The sequence below is a fragment of the Phodopus roborovskii genome, unplaced genomic scaffold (genome assembly GCF_943737965.1).
Source record: "Phodopus roborovskii unplaced genomic scaffold, PHOROB, whole genome shotgun sequence".
NCBI classification, from domain to species: Eukaryota; Metazoa; Chordata; class Mammalia; order Rodentia; family Cricetidae; genus Phodopus; species Phodopus roborovskii.
Genome location: NW_026125665.1, coordinates 1,641,689 through 1,661,677, shown reverse-complemented (window position 1 = coordinate 1,661,677; position 19,989 = coordinate 1,641,689). Strand labels below are relative to the sequence as shown.

The window sequence follows — 19,989 nt, the reverse complement described above, 5'->3', positions numbered from 1 at the left end:
CTGTGAGGGGCTGGGGTGTGGTTCAGGGGTGGAGCCCCTGCCTATAATTCCCCAGTGAGGGGTTGGTAGCATGGTTCAGGGGTGGAGCCCCTGCCTAGGATCCTCCAGTGAGGGGCTGGGGCCATGGCTCCACAATAGGCTCTGAGTCCCATCATATTTGCAATAAAGAAAAGAAGGTAAATGGAGGCACTTGGGTCCTCACTCAAGACCAGCTGATTGTTTCTGGTCTGAGCTGCTTTGGTTCTGCTATGGGTATGATGTTGTCTGTGCCAAGGTGATCACCAGGCTAATCTCAGTCTTCCTTCCAGCTGCAGGGGGTGCGCACTGGCCCGTGAGGCATGCTGAGGCTGGCAAGCCAGCACCGACAGGATGAGTGCTCAGGATGCTGGCAGCTCCGGCCGTCGGCAGCAGACCACCTACCACCTGCATATCTACCCGCAGCTGTCCACCACTGGCAGCCAGGTCTCATGCCGTGTGACTGCCACCAAGGACAGTACCACAACCGACGTCATCCGAGATGTGGTAGCCAGCCTGCGCCTGGATGATTCAAAGTGCTATGTGCTGGTGGAGGTGAAGGAGTCAGGCGGGGAGGAATGGGTGCTGGATGCCAGCGACTCACCTGTGCACCGTGTGCTGTTGTGGCCACGGCGGGCACAGGATGAGCACCCGCAGGAGGATGGCTACTACTTTGTGCTGCAGGAGCGCAATGCTGATGGCAGCATTCAGTACTTGCACATGCAGCTGCTAGCACAGCCCACGGCCGCTCGACGCTTGGTGGAGCGCGGGCTGTTGCCACGGCCACAGGCCGACTTTGATGACCTGTGTAACCTGCCAGAGCTGACTGAAGCCAACCTGCTGCACAACCTGAAACTGCGCTTCATGCAGCACAAGATCTACACATATGCAGGCAGTATCCTGGTGGCTATCAACCCCTTCAAGTTTCTGCCCATCTACAATCCCAAGTATGTCAAGATGTATGAGAACCAGCAGCTGGGCAAGCTGGAGCCGCACGTGTTTGCATTGGCAGATGTGGCCTACTACGCCATGCTGCGTAAACGTGTGAACCAGTGCATCGTCATCTCAGGCGAGAGTGGCTCTGGCAAGACGCAGAGTACCAACTTTCTCATCCACTGCCTCACAGCACTCAGCCAGAAGGGCTATGCCAGTGGGGTTGAGAGGACCATCCTGGGTGCAGGGCCTGTGCTGGAGGTGAGCAGAGAGGGTGGGTGGGTGGGTGGGGGCTGGAGGTGAAGGGCTGAGGATAGGGGGTGCTGGCATGCTGTCTCTGCTCTGTGTGATGATGCTCAGGGTCTTCCCCACACTCACTAAGCATGTGTCAGACTGGGTTTCCATCCCAGAGTACACTGATGTGATCTTGCATGGGACCCAGATTTTTACACCCAGCAGCACAGACAGAGAAACTGTACACATGTTCTGGCTTTGGAGGTCAGGATTGGGTGAGGCAGGGCAGCAGGCCTAGAATTGGCTCCTTGGAATCATTCTGTGTATCTGGGGTGTCAGCTCCCTCTAGGCTCTGGCATGGCTGGGGTGAGGTTAGAGGCTCAGGATGTAAGGGGAGCCATGGACTGTATTTTGCCCAGCAGCACTTACAGAAAGCTGTTAGTGATCTACTTGCTGAGGGGGGCTGTGTCCCCAGGCTCAGCTAACCTCAAGTTTGAGAGCATCCAAAACAGGAGAGGAGAATGGCAGGATTCACATGTCGTTGGTGTTCATCTGCCCTCCTGGTCCAGAGTGAACAGATTAAGCTCCTATTGAATATCAGAGGGCACTTCAGGAGCATCAGAGAGATGGTGCTACAGTGTGCTCTGGGGGAGACTACCCCAGACCCTACACCTTACTGCTTGCCCAGGGTCCCCACTTACCAAATGTCATGGGAGCCATTGATGTATCACTCTGGGCAAGCCTTCTGGGCATGGGTAACGGGGATGAGTCAGTGAGCCCAATTGTGGGCATTTTAGGGTGAGATGTTTACATGTCTCAGACCATAGTAGAGTCATGTGGCTAGGTCATGAGCTTGGGGTCTGCATCTGGAGTTGGGGTCCCAGGCCCTGCTCTTCTCTTTCTTTTCTCTTTTTTAATGCTGAAATTTTTCTTTTTCTATATGTGTGTCTGTGTGTGTGTGTCTCTCTCTCTCTCTCTATGTGTGTGTGTGTTGTTTTCATGTGTGCCCATGTGTGCCTTTAGAAACCAGAAGAGGTATCAGATCCCCTGGAACTGAGGTATGGCTAGTTGTGAGCTGCCATGTGGTGCTGGGAATCAGATCTGAGGCCTCTGCAAGCAGTGCTCTTAACCTCTGAGCCATCTCTCCTGCCCTTCCTTCTCAATCGACTTTAAAGTCAATTGATTTTGTATATGGGTGTGTGAGTACACAGTTTTCATGTGGAGGTCAAAGGACAACCTTTGGGGGTTAGTTCTCCCTCCATGTGAATCCCAGGGATTGAACTGGGGTCATCAAGGTTGATATCAAGTACCTCACTCATTGGCTGCCAGTGATCCAGTGATTTTTTTTTTTTTTTGACACAGGGTCTTATTATGTAGCCCTGGCTATCCTAGAACTCCCTGTATGGACCAGGCTGTTCTCAAACTCACAGATCCTCCTGCTTCTGCCTCCTAAGTACTGGGATTAAAGATGTGCACTGCTGCTGCCGCCACCACCTGACTATTTTTTTTCAAAGTGGTGTCAGCGGGGAATGATGAGCAGGTAACAAACCTCTCAGGAGTCTCCTCTCACATCCTGCATTTTGGCTCTTGGGTATCGTGGTATGTTATTGTAACTGAAGTGAGTGCTGATATACTGCTTGTACCTAAGCCTGCAGTATACCTCAGGGATGGGTCTTGATGCACTGAGACACAGTATGGCACCCTTGGCTACCACCTTAGTGTGGTATACTGTTCTACCACTGTGGGAACCTGCTCTTCTTCCTAACCCCACTCCCACCTGACACCCCCCATCTGGTAACCCTCATCCCCAACAGACTCATTTTCTTGCTGGTCACAGGGTTGGACTTACAGTATGACCTTGCTAATCCATTTGTGCCTGAGGTTCTTCTGCCTTTTGTGACTTGGGAGTTGTCACTAAGTAACAACCCTGACAGTTGATCCTCCACTGTGCAGGCTGTCTCGAGTCAGCTGACTGTAAATCAGTCTGTGTGAGGCTGGGGATGCCTGTCAATTGACTGCTTTTCTCACTCGCACAAGGAATTAGGTTTGACCCCCCCCCAGAGCTCTGGGAAATATTGGACATGGCTGTGCACAGTTGTAATCCCAGCACTGAGGGGTAGAGATGGGAGGTTGGGGCTTGCTGGCCAGCAGGCTTAGCTCCAGGCAAGGAAAAGACTGTGTCTCAGTGGAGGTCAACGGTGTTCCAGGGGTGTGACACCCAGACACCCAAGCTGTGCATAAACATTACAAGATCAAATGGGGTTGGAGCGATGGCTCTGCAGTTAAGGACATTTAGTACTCTTGCAGGAGACCTGAGTTTAGTTCCTAGCACCCCTCATGGTGGCTTATAGCCATCTGTAACTCCAGGTCCAGGAGATCTGGTCTTCAAGGGCTCCTTTATACATAGTGCATATAAACTCATGCAAGCAATCACACACAACAAATAAAATACATAGGAAATCTTAAAAAAAAAAAAACAAAACAAAAAATACAGAAATGTGGGGGTACTTTTGGTTTGTATTGATCATGCAGATTTCCCTGTCATTGTCCTGGAGCAGGGCTGTCTGAATTCTCATGTGGAGGTGGCTAAAAGGCTACAGGCAGGTATGGCCTATGGTGTCTTGAACTAAATCTACCCCCAACCCACTTTGAGTTCTAAACCAGAATGGAACATGACCGTAATGTGGAAGGCTTCTTTGTCCTTAAGAGTTCCTGGAGGAGGGAGTTGTGGGGGGGTGGCCTCCACTGACCTATGGCCTCTTGCCCATCCCCTGCACGGAGGACTGATGTTTGCTATGCAGACTCATTGCACTTGCTTCTAGCCTGCTGTGTTTGTTCATCTAGGTTCCTCTTTCTCCCAAGATGATTGCAGGTCATCAGTTGAGGTCACAGGGCTTAGCTGTGCACCAGCATGGGTGGTGTGTTTCTGCTTTCTCTTCCCAACCCATAGGAAGGTTCAGCATTCAGTGTTGCATAAATTTAAAAAAAAAAAAAAAAAAAAAAAAAAAACACTGAGGGACAGAATAGGTTTTCTAAGCCAAGTGCAGTGGCACACCTCTCTTGTCCCAGCACTCAGAAAGTGGAGCCAGGAAGATCAGGAATTTAGGATCATTTTTGGCTGCTTAGAGAGTTTGAGGCCAGCCTGGGCTACATGAGACTCTGTCTTGAAGAGAGAAGAGAATTTAGGCTTCCTTTTGATTCTGGCTTCCCCAATTAGAATCAGTCCATCTTTGCAGATCAACCGTCCATTCCACAAATAGAAGCCTCTCTCAGTCTCAGCCTCAGTTACCAGTGGTCAGTCATGATCTGAAAGTAAGAAATGAGAAAATCTTAAAGAAGCCATTTGTAGGTTTTACGTGGATCTTGTTCTGTGTGACACAGGAGCGCCCTTGCCATTCTGCAGTATCCATGACAAGAACCCTGAGCAGTGGTGCTGTGCTGTGGGTGCTGCCCTCATGATAGGCACTAGTTAGGTACTGGATGCCTTGATCACAAGTGGTCCTGATATCATGGCAAGTGTGTTAAGGTGGTCCTTGTTTGCCATGCTGATGGCATCAGAGGCATAATGCTGTTGACCACTTGGAAACCTCAAGCCGAACTTGAAGAGCCCTTCCTCGAACTGAAAAGGTGAAAGTTCAAGGAGAATAGGGGGGGTGGGGTGGAGGGGTGGGGGGGAAAAGTCACATAGTCATCCTTGTGAGGTTCCCAGCCACAGAATACAGATTCCTGCAACTGTTTCCAAATGAGGTCACACTTCCAGGTTTGTCCACAGTAGTCCCATAGACGAACCACTGGTGAAACTTAGTGACTTTGTTTTTTGTTTTGTTTTTTTTCTGAGACTTGCTCTATAGACCAGGTTGGCCTCAAACTCACAGAAATCTGCCTGCCTCTGCCTCCCTGAGTGAGTGCTGGGAAGGCATGTACTGCCATCACCCGTCGATACTCAATGACTTGTTCCTGGGGCCAATGACTAGTTCCATAGTTGTCTTAGGACCTGTCATTTCTCTTGTTCTGGTGAAGCCACTGCCAGCCTCCTCATCCATTGCTTAGGGATGGATGCTAGCTTGGCACTGACTGTTGTCACTGTCAAGAACTTAGTCACTGGTGTGAGTCACCTGCCAGTCCTGTTGGCTTCCTTCTTGGGGCTTCAGCCACAGACAGCCTGGCCAGCTCTCTTGGGCAGTCACAGGCTGGGGAGGGTGGTGGCCTTGCTGGGTTCAAGGCAAGCCAGAGCCAGTTCCATGGTGGGTAGTCAGCATGCTTCCTGGGGTACCCATCAGCTTGGGACTCACGTGCTCAGAGCTCAGAGCTGACCTCAGCATGGCTATCACACATGTCTGGTGCCAGGTCTGTCTCTGCAGAATGGCAAACTCTGTGCTGGGACATCAGCTGGTATTGCAGTTTCCATCTACCACATGTCGGGAGTACTCCTGCAGGCATAACCCCTGAATGTCTGAGACCTGTCAGTGTCCCCTATGTGAACATTGTCCCCTTCCCACCTGAACACGGCCTATAGTCATCCTAGGAGGCAGAGAATTTGGCCAGAAGGTTTTCTTTTCTTTTTTAATATTAATTTAGCTTGTTTATTGACTTATTACTTTGAGACAGGGTGTCATTATGGCCCTGGCTGTCCTGGAAATCTCTATGTAGACCAGGCTAGTCTTGAACTCACAGAGTTAAGATACCTGTCTCTATCTTCAATATGCTGGGATTAAAGGTGTCCTCTCCCCCCCAGCCTAATTTTTATTAATTTCTTTTATTTTAAATTATGTGTGTTGGATGAGGTGTGTACGTGTAAGCAAGAGTTTTTTTTTTTTGGTTTTGTTTTGTTTTTCCTTTTTATTATGTTTATTTTGAGACGGGCATCCATGTAGGCCAAGGCTTGCCTTAAACTTACTATGTAGCCAAGGGATGACCATGGACTCCCCATCCTCCTGTCTCCACCTCCCAAGTGCTGGGGTAACAGGCATGTACCACACCACACCTGACTCCTTTCCTGCCTCCCTTCCTTCCTTTCTTTCTATGTTGTCAAAGCTTGTCCCCACTTGTTCATCCATGCTCTGCCTCAGTATGAAAGGCATTGACTAACAAAAAAAGAACCTTGTGTTAGCTGGATCTTTGAGGCCCCTGTCCCCTGATCACAGCTGCCAGAGGTCAGGCCTTGGTACATCTTGGGTCACAGGTCAACCCAGCTCATGTGACTCTCCAGCCCCACTCCTTCCTGTTTCTGAGGGTTCCAGGCTGCACAGGTCAAAGACCCATGCAGCTTGCAGAGTCAGGGACTTTTTCTCAGCTCCCTGAAAGGAGAAGTTGGGTTGCTTTGAGGTTATAATGTCCCTGGGCCCTATTGCCCCCCTAAGGCCTGGGTGCAGCCTCACAGTGCAGTGCTGGCCTGAAAACAGGAAGACTCCTGTGGATGGCAGGAGCCCGTCAGTCAGTGTCCCTGCATGCCCCTGTGACAGTTGCCATTTCAAAGGATGTGGGGACAGCAGGAGCTGGAGCATCCTCCAGTAAGCAGTTCCCCTATTGCCACCTTCAGAAAAGAGATGATTATGTGGGCTGTGGGCTACCTGGGGGCTTTGTGAGCATGGTGGACTGTCAGTCTCAGTGGAGTAGCCTAGAATGTTCGTCATGAGATTGGGCAGGCTCACTCCAGGGAAGTAGAGCACAGACTGGCCGGGCCTGGTGTGTTCCCAGCTGCTGCTGGCATGTGTGAGCCAACATGGGCTCTGGTTCTGAAAGCGGAAATGAAACATGGACCCACATGATGGGCTGTTTTCCCAGGGTCCCTGACTTCATTGAGCTGCAGGCCCTACTGTACCAGAGAGGAGAGGAAGGGAAACAGAACACAGCTGTAGCCTTCATAGGCACCTGCGCTCCAGAACAGGGAAGGGTCCTGAAGCTGCTGCCTCCTGCTCAAGACCAGGCTTTGTGTCTTTAGAGACTGCATACCAAACTCCATCCCCTACCCTGCAGGCCACTAGAGCCATAGCACTGTGATTACTGGACCTTTGCCTGCAGGTCATGGCTTTCCTGGAATATGGTGGCTTGGCTCTGCCCAATGATGTAAGATATTGATCCAGACTGACACAGATTCTGGAATTGGGAGTGCCTCACCTCAGCTTGTGGTGGGGTTAAGAGACTTGATACAGATAGATGAAAAGTGTGGCTCAGTTGGGTATGGCAGCACATGCCTGTCATCTAGCTTTGGAGGCTGAGGCATAGGAGTTTGAGGCCAGCCTGGACTACATTATGAGACCCTGTGTCTGTTAGTCAATTAAGAATGCAGCTCAGCACCTGTTGGTCTGAGGGAAGCCCCTAAAATATCCTATTTTGGAGATTTGTCCCTAGGCAGCCATGTTCGTAGCTGTTTGGAGTTGGTGACATCACTGGGCTGTACATTGAGGAATCTAAGAGCTTTAGTCTCTTCTTTGGTCAGGCTTAGAGTGATTGCTTGTTGTTATATGTGCTCATGATGCAGTGTGACAGACAATGAGCCTGCAGCCTCAGCCTCCAGCCATGAGCTAATTTTCTCACTTTACAGAGAGAGCCTGCTGCCTCTGATACCTCCTCACAGTGACACAATAACTGTCACAGGCCTTGTCTTGACTTGCTCTCTATTGCTGTGATGAGCATTATGACCGCAGGCAATGTAAGTAGAAAAGAGCTTGTTCTATATTAGATTATAGCTCACCATTAAGGGAAGTCAAGGCAGGAACTCCAAGCAGAAACTATTGAGGAATGCTGCTCATTGGCTACCGAGGCTGCTGTCTGCCTTTCTTCTCTTTTCCTATACAGGGTTTCTCTACATAGCCCTGGCTATCCTGAAACTTGCCCTGTAGATCAGACTGACCGGGAACTCTATAGAGTGCTGGGATTCTAGGCATGTACCACCACACCCAGCTCTCAGCTGCCTTTCTTCCACAGCCCAGGACTACTTGCTCAGGGATGCACCACCCACAGTGGACTGAGCCTCCTCCATCAATTAGCAGTCAAGAAAATGCTCCACAGACAGTTCATAGCCCAGTCTCATCCTGTTGTCATGGTGTCGTGTTGACAGAATCATCTGTCTTTTTTTTCCCCTTTTTTATTTTTTACTTTTATTTTACATATCCACCCCAGTTTCCTCTCCCTCCCTCTTTCCCCTCTCCTACCCTCTCATGCCCCCCGACCACCCTCCCTCCACATGTAGGGTTATGCCTTCCTGGAGGGGTCATCTAAATCTGTCAAGTCATTTTGAGTATGGACTAGGCCTTCTGTCCTGTCTCTAGGTTAAGGCAGTATCCCTCCATGGGGGATGTGCTCCCAAAGTCCTTTTATGCATCAGGGATACATCCTGGTTCCACTGTCCGAGGTACCTTAGACTGCTTAGTCCTTCTGGCTGAGACCCATGTTCAGGGGGTCTGAGTCAGTCCCATGCTGGATTCCCAGCTATCAGTCTGGGGGCCCGTTAGCTCCTCTTGTTCACCTCAGCTGTGTCCATGTATTTCTGTAGCCTGGTCTTGTTCTCCCTCTCTGTATCTGGATTCTAGTTCGACTCAGTGTTTAGTTGTGGGTGTCTGCTTCTGTTTCCATCAGCTACTAGATGAGGGCTCCATGATGGTGGGTAAGTTAGTTGCCGATCTCATTATCAGGGAAGGGCTTTTATGGTAGCCTTTCCACTGTTGTTAGTTGGGGTCAGTCTTGTAGGTCTCTGAACATTTCTCTAGGTTCAGTTTTCTCTTCAAACCTATAATGGCTCCCTCTTTTATGTTCTCTCTCTCTCTCTCTCTCTCTCTCTCTCTCTCTCTCATGTTCTCTCTCTCTCTCTCTCTCTCCCCCCCTCTTGTCTATTCCTCCCCTGACTCAATCTTCCTAGTCCCACGTGCTTTCCTCTCCTCCCCTTCTCTTTCTCCTAGTTCCCTCTCTACTTACTGCCCCCCCCCCACTCATACGCTCAGGAGATCTTGTCCCTTTCCCCTTCTGTGAGGGACCTTATATGAATCTCTTAGAATCCTCCTTGTATCCTAGTTTCTCTGGCGGTGTGAATTATAGGCTGGTGATCCTTTGCTCTATGTCTAAAATCCATATATGAATTGAGTACATACCATGTTCCTCTTTTTGTGACTGGGTTACCTCATTCAGGATGGTTTCTTCATGTTCCATCCACTCGCCTGCGAATTTCAAGAGAATACATTCACAGTGTTGTACAACCATTATCTCTATCTAGTCCCAGAACATGCCACCCCCCACAAAAAAAGAAAAGATACCCTGTCCATGTCAGTTGTCACTGCTCACTCCTCTTGTATCTTTGTCTGCTGTGGCTGGTTCATGTGAGTTTCATCAGGTATCAGGTGAGGTTTGGCTTCTGTCACTTTCCAGGATACATCTGTGTTACAGTATATGTTGATATGTGAGAGTTTTGTTCCTTTTTTGTGGCTGAGTAATACTCCACTGTAATCAGACCCCACTTTTTTCCTCTGCTTGCTAGCTATGTCCACATTTTGTTGTGGGAATTCTCCCACAACATTTCATTCCTTAGCATGTTGGCTACAAGTAGACTCCCTGCCCTTCTGGGTTCCCCTCAGAGCAATGTTGTAGGATTAAGGGCTGTGGTCACTGTTTATCCACATGGAGCAGTATCCCTTCTAGCAGCCTGCTGAGGGTGACTTAAGGGCTAAATCGACCAGCGATCCTGAGACAGGAGCAGGAGAGGGGCAAATGCACCTCAGAACATGTGTCCACAGCCTGTCCAGAGGCCAGCAGTCAAAGGCAACTTGCCTTGGGGAGCTGTGGGTGGTAAGACTCAGGCAGAACCATTGGCTTAGGCTTCCTGAACAGAGGCATCAGAGCTAGGCATGACCCAGAGCTAGGCAAAGCCAGTGACTAAGGAGGGACTGATCTTGGTGGAATGTGATAAGGTCACGGATGGCTGCAAGAACTGTAGGAAGCTGAGAGGAAGAAGGACCAGGATGTTTCTAGGGATGTCTATCGGGAGCAGGGGAGCGACATTGTTCAGAATGTGACAGGATCATTGAGCACATCAGGGTCACAGCAGACCCACTGTGGGGGTAGGATTGCTTTCTCAGGAGTCCCTTGCCAACCCACCTTGTACCTGTCTGGGCACCCACAGGTCTCAGTGTAAGCATCAGGGTCACCACCCTATAGAGAAGGAGAGCATACTTTGTGTGTTTGGGGGTGGGCAGGGAAGTATCTTACACAGAGGCAGGAAAGAACCATGTAACTTAAGCCCTGGGATCTGAGGCCTTTGAGGGATGGATGGAGGGACAGCCAGATGGATACATATGGACCCAGGGCAGAAAGCAGAACTAGGATCTGTGTGGACCATGTAGAGAGAAGCAGTCTGGGAGACCCCTGGATTGCAGAGTGTCAGGGGGAGCCAGACAAACAGGTCCTACATATATCATGGTGCAGAGAGCCCCCACAAAGGTCACATCTCCTGTTCAAAACCAGACTCCTTCCTTTTGGCCATGTTTGGGGTTCAGGCCCCTGCCTACCAGTGTGTCCAGATGTCTTTTAGGCTCCTCTGGGAGCCATTGGGTTTAGAGCTACTGGCAGGGTTGTAGGGGTTGTGGAGTGTCCAGCCTGAGTGCTTTTTGGGTGCTGTGTTTTGTGGTGTTATCAGGTCACATATTTGTGCCTATGTGTGGAGGTGACGTAGCCCTGCAGGTTTATCACCATCCACCTGCCACTAGAATGGTCTCTATTGTTGAGGAGGGGGCCTGGCATGGGATTTGGAGTTGGGTCTCTAGGCCAACTTGGACAGAAGGCTTGAAAATCAATAGCAAGATTTCCCCAGAAAAGGAGGTGGGTTGTGCCTGACTGTCGTCAGCATCCTTCCCTTCTCCCCTCCCATCTGCTTTACTGTCATTCCATAGGGTCTCATGTAGCCTAGGCTGGCCTCATAGTTGCAGTATAGTTTAGGATACTCATGATTCTCCTGCTTCTGTCCCCTGAGAGCCAGGATAACAGGTGTGTGCCACAGGCCTGGTTCATATGACTTTGGGAATGAAAGGCTGTGCAAATGCTATGTAAGCACTGTGCCCACTGAGCTATAAGCACCCTACCAACTAAGCTACAAGCACTGTACCAACTGAGCCACATTGGCACATCCATAGCCTGGTGCAGATTTTCTTACAGACAGTGAATATTCATCCCCCTTCTAAAGGGTTTTGATTTCTGGGCTTCAATTTTTCATGGCTAACTGCAGTTTGAAAATGATATGTGGAAAAATCCAGAAATAAGCAGTTTCAGGTTTCACAGTTGATGGCTTAGTGAATGTGCAGGAAGATCTCAGATGAATGTTGGGTTTGGCACCACCCATGCTTGTGGGTGTCCACTGGGAGTCTGGGATGCTTGGTTTTAATTATCAACTTGACAAAGTCTAGAATCAGTTGTGAAGATGGTGTTGGTGAGGGATTGTCTGGATCAGGTGGGAACTATCTGTCTCGACTGTGCCATTGAGGTAGGAAGACACACCAGTCTAGGTGGCAGCATCCCTTAGGTTTGGGTCCTAGTTTATTTGAGTGAGCTGAGCTCCGAGTGCTGCCTTTCTTATGTGGGTTTTGGATGCTAGGCTCAGGTAGGGCTGACTACCAAGCCCCACTTCCTTAAGAATCTACTGTCACCACACTCCCTGCTCTCTATAGGATTTCCATCAGCCTTTTGGAAACACTCCTGCCTTCATCTTGTCTGCTAAGGACATGGGGACCACCAGACCCAAAGACTGAACAAGACCCAGGAGTCCCTTTCACTCTCTTTACACCTCTGTACTTCCTCCCTGAACTGCCTTAACACGAGTGGGACAGTGACATGAGCCTGTGGTCACCTGGGGCATCGTCTGTATCTATGGTATCTGATGTGCCCCTGGGAGCTCTGAGAAGTGTAAGTCACAGCTGGTAAAGCAGGGACAGCAGCATGAGGTAGTGACTCCTGCTTGGCCACAGCTGGGGAGGAGGTGGTCACTTGGCCATTGAGCTCCTGGCTCTGGTGCAAACTAGCAAGCTGCCTCTACCCATCCCATCTCAGGGACATTGGAAGCTGAAGAACAGTGGGGACTTATGAGAGCCAGTGCATCTGCAGCTGGCCATGTGGTAAGGGTGTTGAGTGGATGAGAGGACACTGTGCCAAGAGGTACGTGTGCTGGAAAGGTACTTGGGAGCTGTAGGCAATGTCAGGGTGGCCATGATTAGCCTTGCCTGGGGACAGCTGTGCACTCTGGGTCTTCCCTGTGCCCTGCAACCTCCCAGTTTCCCCCAGCACAGCTGATGAGGGAAGGGCCTTTGCTCACTTCAAAGCAGTCAGACCTAGGGGGAAGTTACATTTTTGGGAACACCACATCAAAGAATAGAGTAAAATTATGGGGTATAGTTTAAGCACCCAAAAAAGGTCTCCTTGAGCAGGGTACAGTAGGACACTCCTGTCATCCCAATGCCTGAGAGTATAGGCAAGTTTGGTACCATCCCCAAAACAGAGTAGCAAGTGTCTCAGGGCCTGTCTGTGGGGGACCAGAGTGTGTTGTACTGGGGGTGAGTGACATGTGGATATGCAGACCAGAGGTGTAAGTCACATGCTACACAAACAGTATGGAGAGATCACAGAAAGACCTACACTGACCCCTCCCCCCAAACAGGTCTCCCCCCACAACCAGAATTCCCATCAACTTCAGGAGCTGCTAGACCAGCGTTGGCCCCTTGCCCCTAGATCTCCTGCAGGAAAAGAGAAGCAGGGTGCAGCACACAGATATGCAGACCAGCAGCTATTTGAGAAGCTGATGCAGGAGGATCATGAGGTCAAGGTCATCTGTAGCTACATGGCCAGGTTTGAGGCCAGCCTAGGCTTTGTGAGATCATTTAAAAACATGAGAAATCAAGCTGGGTATGGTGCCTGCCGCATACCTTTGTTAAGAGCACTTTTCCCACCAGCCTGGTCCCAGAGCCATGTCAGCCCCAAAGTAACACACAGAGACTCTATTAGCTATAAAGCTATTGGGCAATGGCTAGAGGTTCTTCTATTGACTAGCTCTGTCTTAAATATTAACTCATGTTTCCATGTAGTCTTATCTTACTGGAGAGTCTGGACTCCTCTCTTGTCCTACATCTTGACTTCTCTCTGCTACATCTTCCAGAATCATCCTTGTCTCCTAGTCCCACCTATCTTGCCTTCCTATTTGCCAATAGTGCTTTACTCATTAACCAATAAGAGAAACAAAACATATTTACAGAATGACATCTCCCATTACACCTTTAATCCCAGAACTCAATAGGCAGAGGCAAGTGGATCTGTGTGAGTTGGGGGGGGGGTGGAGAGAGAGAGAGAGAGAGAGAGAGAGAGAGAGAGAGAGAGAGAGAGAGAATGAGAATACGCTATTCAAACTCGTGAAGTGGAGGGTGGAGAACAAGTTGTCGACCAGAGGCAGCACATGTCAGTTATAGGGTGCTGCATTAGTTCCAGGGGCCACTATAGTGATGACAGCTAAGCACTTGGCTTGTCTGCTCAGCATTTTCAGGGGGATCCATGTAGCAGATTTTAGGCAGGTGGCACTACATAGTGAGAGCCTGTCTGCTACTCTAGTCTGATCCATACAGCAGGTTCCAGGCTATGTAGTGAAAGCCTGTCTGTGTCTAAAGAAACCAGCATGTTTTCTTTCAGATGCCTCATGTTCACAGGGAATCCCCAGGGGTAAGGCCCTCATACACAGCATCCTTCCCCACCACCCTTTTTGGGTGGCAGTGCTCAGTTCAGGGACTTTTGGCCTTGCCTTCCATCTCTCAGCTACCTGTCCCTGAGGCCTCTAAAAGCTGCCCAGTTCTGGCCCTTGTGATAATACCTGTTTGCAGATTATATTGCCTCAGGAGCTTCCCAGGCAGGTTCCCAGGGATCCTGCACCCAGATGCCTTGAAGTTGACTTGGTTGAACTGCCTTTCTCTGCTGCCTTCAGTTTCCCCTGTTTCTGGGGTGCAGCAGCAGTTGAGAGCAAGGATCTTCTCCTGCAGCAGGGGAGCAAGTACCTGGGTTGCCAATGACAGGACTGGAGCACTGCAGTAAATCGCCAGTATTAGCAGTGCCCAGAGATAGCAGATAGCATTCAGGAGGGTAATGCATGCCTGTTGTCCCTGCTTTAATAAATGAAAAAACCCTGAGCTTGGTGCCCTCAGGCCTGGCTTCTACCCTCAGCACCTTGAAATACTTTGGGCCCAGCAAGATGGCTCAATGAGTAAAGGTGATTGCTACCAAATTTGAGGACCTAAATTTAATCTCTGGGACACACATAATGGAAAGAAAGAACTGAGTTGGGTGGTGGTGGCACACACTTTTAATCCCAGTACTTGGGATACAGAAGCAAGCAGATCTCTGTGAGTTCAAGGTCTACTAGTGCCAGGACAGACTCCAAGGCTACACAGAGAAACCCTGTCTTGGGAGAAAAAAAAAATTCATCTTTTTTGGGAGGCAGAGACAGAGACAGATGGGCCTCTGTGAGTTTGAAGCCAGCCTGGTATACAGAATGAGTTCCAGGACAGAAAGAAAAGAACTGACTCCTGCAACTTGTCCTCTGACCTGTAAATGCAATGTGTCACCTCCCTAGATAGGAAATTCACAACTTAAATAACCATCACACATCTCTATATCTCAGATGGGTCACAACAGCACAACTTTTTGAAAGGCAGAAAAATAAAAAGTACTTTAAAAATATTTGTTGCTTTTGAGACAGGGTCTCACTATGTAGCCCTGGTTGACTTAGAACTTGCTCTGTAGATCAGACTGGCCTTAGGCTCGATATGCCTGCCTCTGCCTCCCAGGTGCTGGGACTAAAGGTGTGCACTGCTGTCTTCATGCTTTTGCTGATGTGATGAAACTCCATTACCAAAGCAACTTCAGGAGGAAAGGGTTTATTTCACTTCCTCTTTCACATCACAGTCCATCATCGAAAGAAGTCAGGACAGGAACCTGGTGGCAGCTGATGCAAAGGCCATGGAGGAATGCTGCTTACTAGCTTGCTCCTCATGGCTCCTCAGCCTGCTTATAGAACACAGGTCCACCAGCACTTCCCACAGAGATCTGGGCTCTCCCACTTCAATCATCAGTCAAGACAGCGCCCCACAGGCTTGCCTATAGGCCATACTGATGCAGGCATGTTCTTAGTCCAGGTTTCCTCTTCCCAGGCGACTAGCCTGTGTCTTATTGACATGGAGCTCATCAGGACAAGTGCTGTGCTTCTGTTCTGTTCTGTTTTAATGGTGTCACATTAAACAAATATAGTTGTAAATCCACAATCCCCCTGCCTCAGCCTCCCAAGTGCTAGGGTCGTATTTTGCTACCACAATTGACTCTATATATGGTGATGCATAATAAACCCTCTATAACTCATAGACAAAGCTGCTTATAGTGGCTTGCATCTGTTGTCACAGTGCCTGAGGAAGCTGAGGTTGGATCATTTGAGCCTTTGAGCCCAGGAGTTTGGGGGCAAGTCTAGTCTACAGTGTTTAGACTATCAATGACTATACCCTTGTAGGGTTTTTTTTTAGAAATTCCAGGTTTTCTTTGTAATTTTGCTTGCTTTTGAGTGATGGTCTGGTGAGGCCAAGGCTGGACTCTAATATATAGTATGTAACTGAGGATGATCTTGAACTCCTGATCCTTCCTACTCTTCCAAGTGCTGAGATGATGGGCATGTCCCATTGCAGGTTTATATGGTTGTGGACTAGAACCCAGTGCCTTCTTCACATGTCAGATGAGCCCTGAGTCCCCAACCTACAGCCCAGTGCCAGAGACCATGGGCTCTCCAAGGTAACAGGAGGTCACTGATGTGGTTAGAGTATTGGTATGGCAAGTGGTGGCAGGACATGGCTCAGCAGGTAAAGTGACTGAAGACCTGGGTTCCCATCTCAAGCACCCACATAAAAAGTTGTTGTAGGGCTTTTTGTCACAGAGAGGAGAGCCAATCATACAGCCGTGGGTTGGGAAAAGGAGAGGCGCCAGCTGTAAGGACACCATGGAGACAGTGGGCAAGCACATTGTGATTAATGGGGCACGGGACATAGCCCAGTTGGTAAAGTAGCTGGCAGCAGAGGTGAAAACCTGGTTCCATCCCCAGTACCCTCATCAGGATCTGGGTCCCAGCCCAGGGAGGTGGGGACAGACCAGTCCCTAGGGCTCTTGTCCAGTCTAGTGACTTGGTAGCTCCAGGCCAAAGAGAAAACCTGCTCAAAAAACAAACCTGAGGAATGACCACTGAGCCAAACCTCTGTCTGTGTAGTCATTGAAAAAAGAAAAGCAAATGTCACAGTGGACTGGTGATGTTTCTGTCCCTAAAGAGAAAACACCTGAGACAGGATCCTAATTTCTTCAAGGACAGATACAGCCAGGGAAGCTGTGGCCCCTGCAGGGAAGACAGCCTCAGGAAATGTGATACAGGCCTGTGCAGCCTGAGCCAGGCTCCCCCTCTTTGTAATCTCAGGAACCACTTGGCTGAGGAGAACTCTAAATGTCCCTTTGTGATACGGATGGAGTCTCAGGATTTGTTCAGTGGCTCAACAGGTCAGGGGCACCGAGGGTGGAGGGCTTTGTGTCCCACAATCACCTACTCTAACCACATCTTTGATGGCTGTAGTGGTCATGGGGCCAGCAGCTTTCCAGAGCCTGTACTGAGCTCCAAGGCCAGAACAGACCAGAAAGGGGACCTCAGAGTAGAAGTGGGGGTGAGGCAGGCCCTGGAGAGCCCCCACTTCCTCCTTCACTGAGCAAGGAGCTGAGTGAGAGGTTGGGGTGATGCCCCACTTCCTGTCCCTGCATCTACAGCTTGCCCTGGCCTTGACTGTCCTTCAATGGCTGTGTTCTCCCTGTGACTGCAGTGACCCGACTTCTGCCCTTAACAGCAGCTGTCAAAAGCAAGGTAGAGCCAGGTCTGACAGCATTCCCCCATGACCCTGACACTCAGGCTGAGGCATGGGTGTCTTCTGAGCCCAGGAATTCAGCATCAGGATGGGCTACATAGAAAGACCCATCCAAAAAAGCCAAAAGAGGCAGAGGCACAGGCTGCAGAGCAGTTGCATGGGCTGGAGTCCTGGGTTCCACCCCCAGCACCATGTAATTCTGGGTGGCCCTCACCTGTCATTTTAGTAATTAAGAGGTTGAGGAGGGGCATTCATGGTTCAAGTTCATCCATGTCTACTCAGGAGACACTAGAAATTTCTAAGCAGAAAACATAGTTGCTAGTCAGTCAGGGGACAAGGTTTTTCTGGTGGTACTGCATCTCCCATCCCTCAGCATGGCCCCTTCTTATAGGAAGCCATCTCGGGCTTACCTGCACCTTCCTAACAGAAGGCCTCCTATGAGCACCTCTTATGAGTTTCAAGGATCTGAAGTTCAAAATAGGAGGTCATCCTGTCTGCAGGTGCTTTCAGCCTAAACTGAGTTCCCTTTTTGTTAGTTTTGGTTGGAGAAACAGGGTCTTGGTTACATAGCCCAGGCTAGCCTGAACTCACAGTTGTCCTGCCTCAACCATCCAAGTGCCAAAAGATAACAGGCAGTACCACCCGCTGTGGAAGCCGTGGAAATGCACTACTCAGCACTACTCAGCTGCCACGTGCACCTAGTGGGCAGGCCACCAGTCAAGACTTAAGAGGAGGATCTGGAGAGTGTCAAGGACTGGGGGACACAGCATGATGGACAGGGTATTGGGGTGGGGTAGGCAAGGGTGCACAATATGTGCATTGGATTTTTCTTTTTGAGACAGGATTTCATGTGGCCCAGGCTGGCCTTAAACTCACTAGAAAATGTCTTTTTAAAAATCTGGGTCTGAAGCTGGGCACTCCTTTAATCCCAGCACTTGAGAGGCAGGTAGATCACTGTGAGTCCGTGGCCAGCCTGTTCTACAGAACAAGTTCCAGGACATGCTCCAGGCTCCAAAGCTACACGAGAAAACCCTGTCTTGAAAAAACAAAACAAAAAACTGTGTGTGGTGTACACACTTTTAATCCCAACATTTGAGAGGCAGAGGCAACCAGCTTGAACTACAGAGTGAGACCCAAAAAGTAAGGGGGCAAGGATGAACTGGAGAGATGGCTGCCAGTCAGGGTACTGGCTGCCCTTGGAGAGGATCCAGATTGATTTCCAGTGCCCACTTGGTGACTCACAACAACTATAACTCCAGTTTGTCGTCCATGGGTGCCAGGTACACATGTGGTACACAGAAAAACATTCAGGCAAACAGGCAAACACATAAATCTAAATCTTTTTGTTTAAATCCAAGACTGGTGGCTCATAACTTTAATCCCAGCTGAGGCAGCAAATCACAAATTTCAAGCCAATCTTGGCTACATTGTGAAACTTTGACTATTAATAAAGCAGGTACTGTTGAATATATCTGTGTGAAAAGAAGGAACTGTTGAAAGTCTGTGTGCATGCTTGTGTATTACAGCATATATAAAAAGGTCAGAAGATAACTTTGGAGAGTCAATTTTCACTGTGTTTGAGGCAGATCTCTCTTGTTTTTTTGCCACAGGGTCCTGCTAGCTCTGGGGGATTGTCCTGTGTCTTCCATCTTGGTGGGTTCTGTTGCTTTAGCACTTTCCCCAGCCTCCACTGTGTATGCTCACACCATGTCTGTCCTGACCTTGCAGTGGCTTGGCTGTTGTGATTTCCTCTAGACCTGGGCCCAAACTGGGATCAGTAGATCTAATCAGGGTCTAATATTAGCAACATGTCTTTATGTTAGAAAGGAGGAAAACCACATTTCTTTCTAAGACCTTTCTTTCCCTGGCACCTTGCCTGGGTCTCTGGGTTCAGTAGCATTAACAGGGCTTGTCCACTCCTGGGTTGGCTCTTCCCTCCAGGCCATCCATAGCCCAGTGCCATCCCCTTCAGTCCCTAGGCCAGGCTTGTGCTCTGAGCCACACAACATGCTTGTAGCTAGTGTTTTCTTCTCCATGTATCATAGCATCGACTGGATATTTTTAGTCAGGCTTTGAAAAGTCGCTGTGTACTAAGACACATACCAGACACGTGAGGTCACCAGGCACAGACAAAACCCTGGCCTGCAGGGTCATCTGTAATCACAGAACCAGAAAGCAACTTCCCCTGCACCCTGTAGCACTGCTGGCTGGCTGTCCCCCGACCTGGGCCTGACTGCCATGTTTAGAGGTCTGCATGGAAAGTTGTCTGTAGTGCTTTAAAAGTGAGCCCTGTGCCTCTTAGGGGGGTGGAAGCAATTTTGGGAACTCATCTGTAAGCTGAGGTGCCATGGCAACTTCTCTGAGAAGTAGGCTGTCCCAACTGCAGTCACCCCACCCCCACAGGAAACAAGATGAACCATTCCATGCACCCTTTCATGTGGGCTTATGTCTTAAAAAACAACAACAAAACAAGGATCTCTTTATACCTCAGGTTTGCCTAGAATTCATAGCAATCCTCCTGCATCTGTTTTCAGAGGCAGAGGCTGACTGGGAGTGACATCACAAAGTGGGAGGAAAAGGCTGGTCCTCATCTGTGTGCAAGGCCCAGTCCCCAGGCTAAAGCTCATATATCTCATGCCCACACCTTGAGTCCCTAGGACTCAACTGAAGAAAACCACAGTTTCAAGGCTGAACTCTGGGAAAATAGAGAGCAGACCCAGGACTGCCATTGAAGCAATTTTTCTCTATCCAGCCCTCCACCTTATTTATTCTGAATAATTGGCTCCAGGACACAGGCACACAGTGAGTTAATTAATTATTTAATGGTTGCCATGTAATCTCAATGGAAAAAAAATAAGTTGGGCGGTGGTGGCCAGTGAGTTCCAGGACAGCTGGGACTACACAGAGAAACTTG

General features: G+C 49.4%; 1 protein-coding gene across 9 annotated transcripts in view; it reads left to right on the top strand.

Moving 5' to 3' along the window:
- Positions 1 to 320: 320 nt before the first annotated feature.
- Positions 321 to 19,989, top strand: part of Myo9b (myosin IXB) — a 71,708-nt gene continuing 52,039 nt past the window's right edge. For 5 of the 9 annotated variants that reach the window (XM_051178174.1, XM_051178171.1, XM_051178168.1 and 2 more), the window contains exon 1: positions 321 to 1,209. In XM_051178174.1, the coding sequence (XP_051034131.1) occupies positions 370 to 1,209 (840 nt within the window). In that variant the 5' untranslated portion in view covers positions 321 to 369. The remainder of the gene's footprint in view (positions 1,210 to 19,989) is intronic. The other 4 variants (XM_051178175.1, XM_051178173.1, XM_051178172.1 and 1 more) reach the window with 1 other exon arrangement.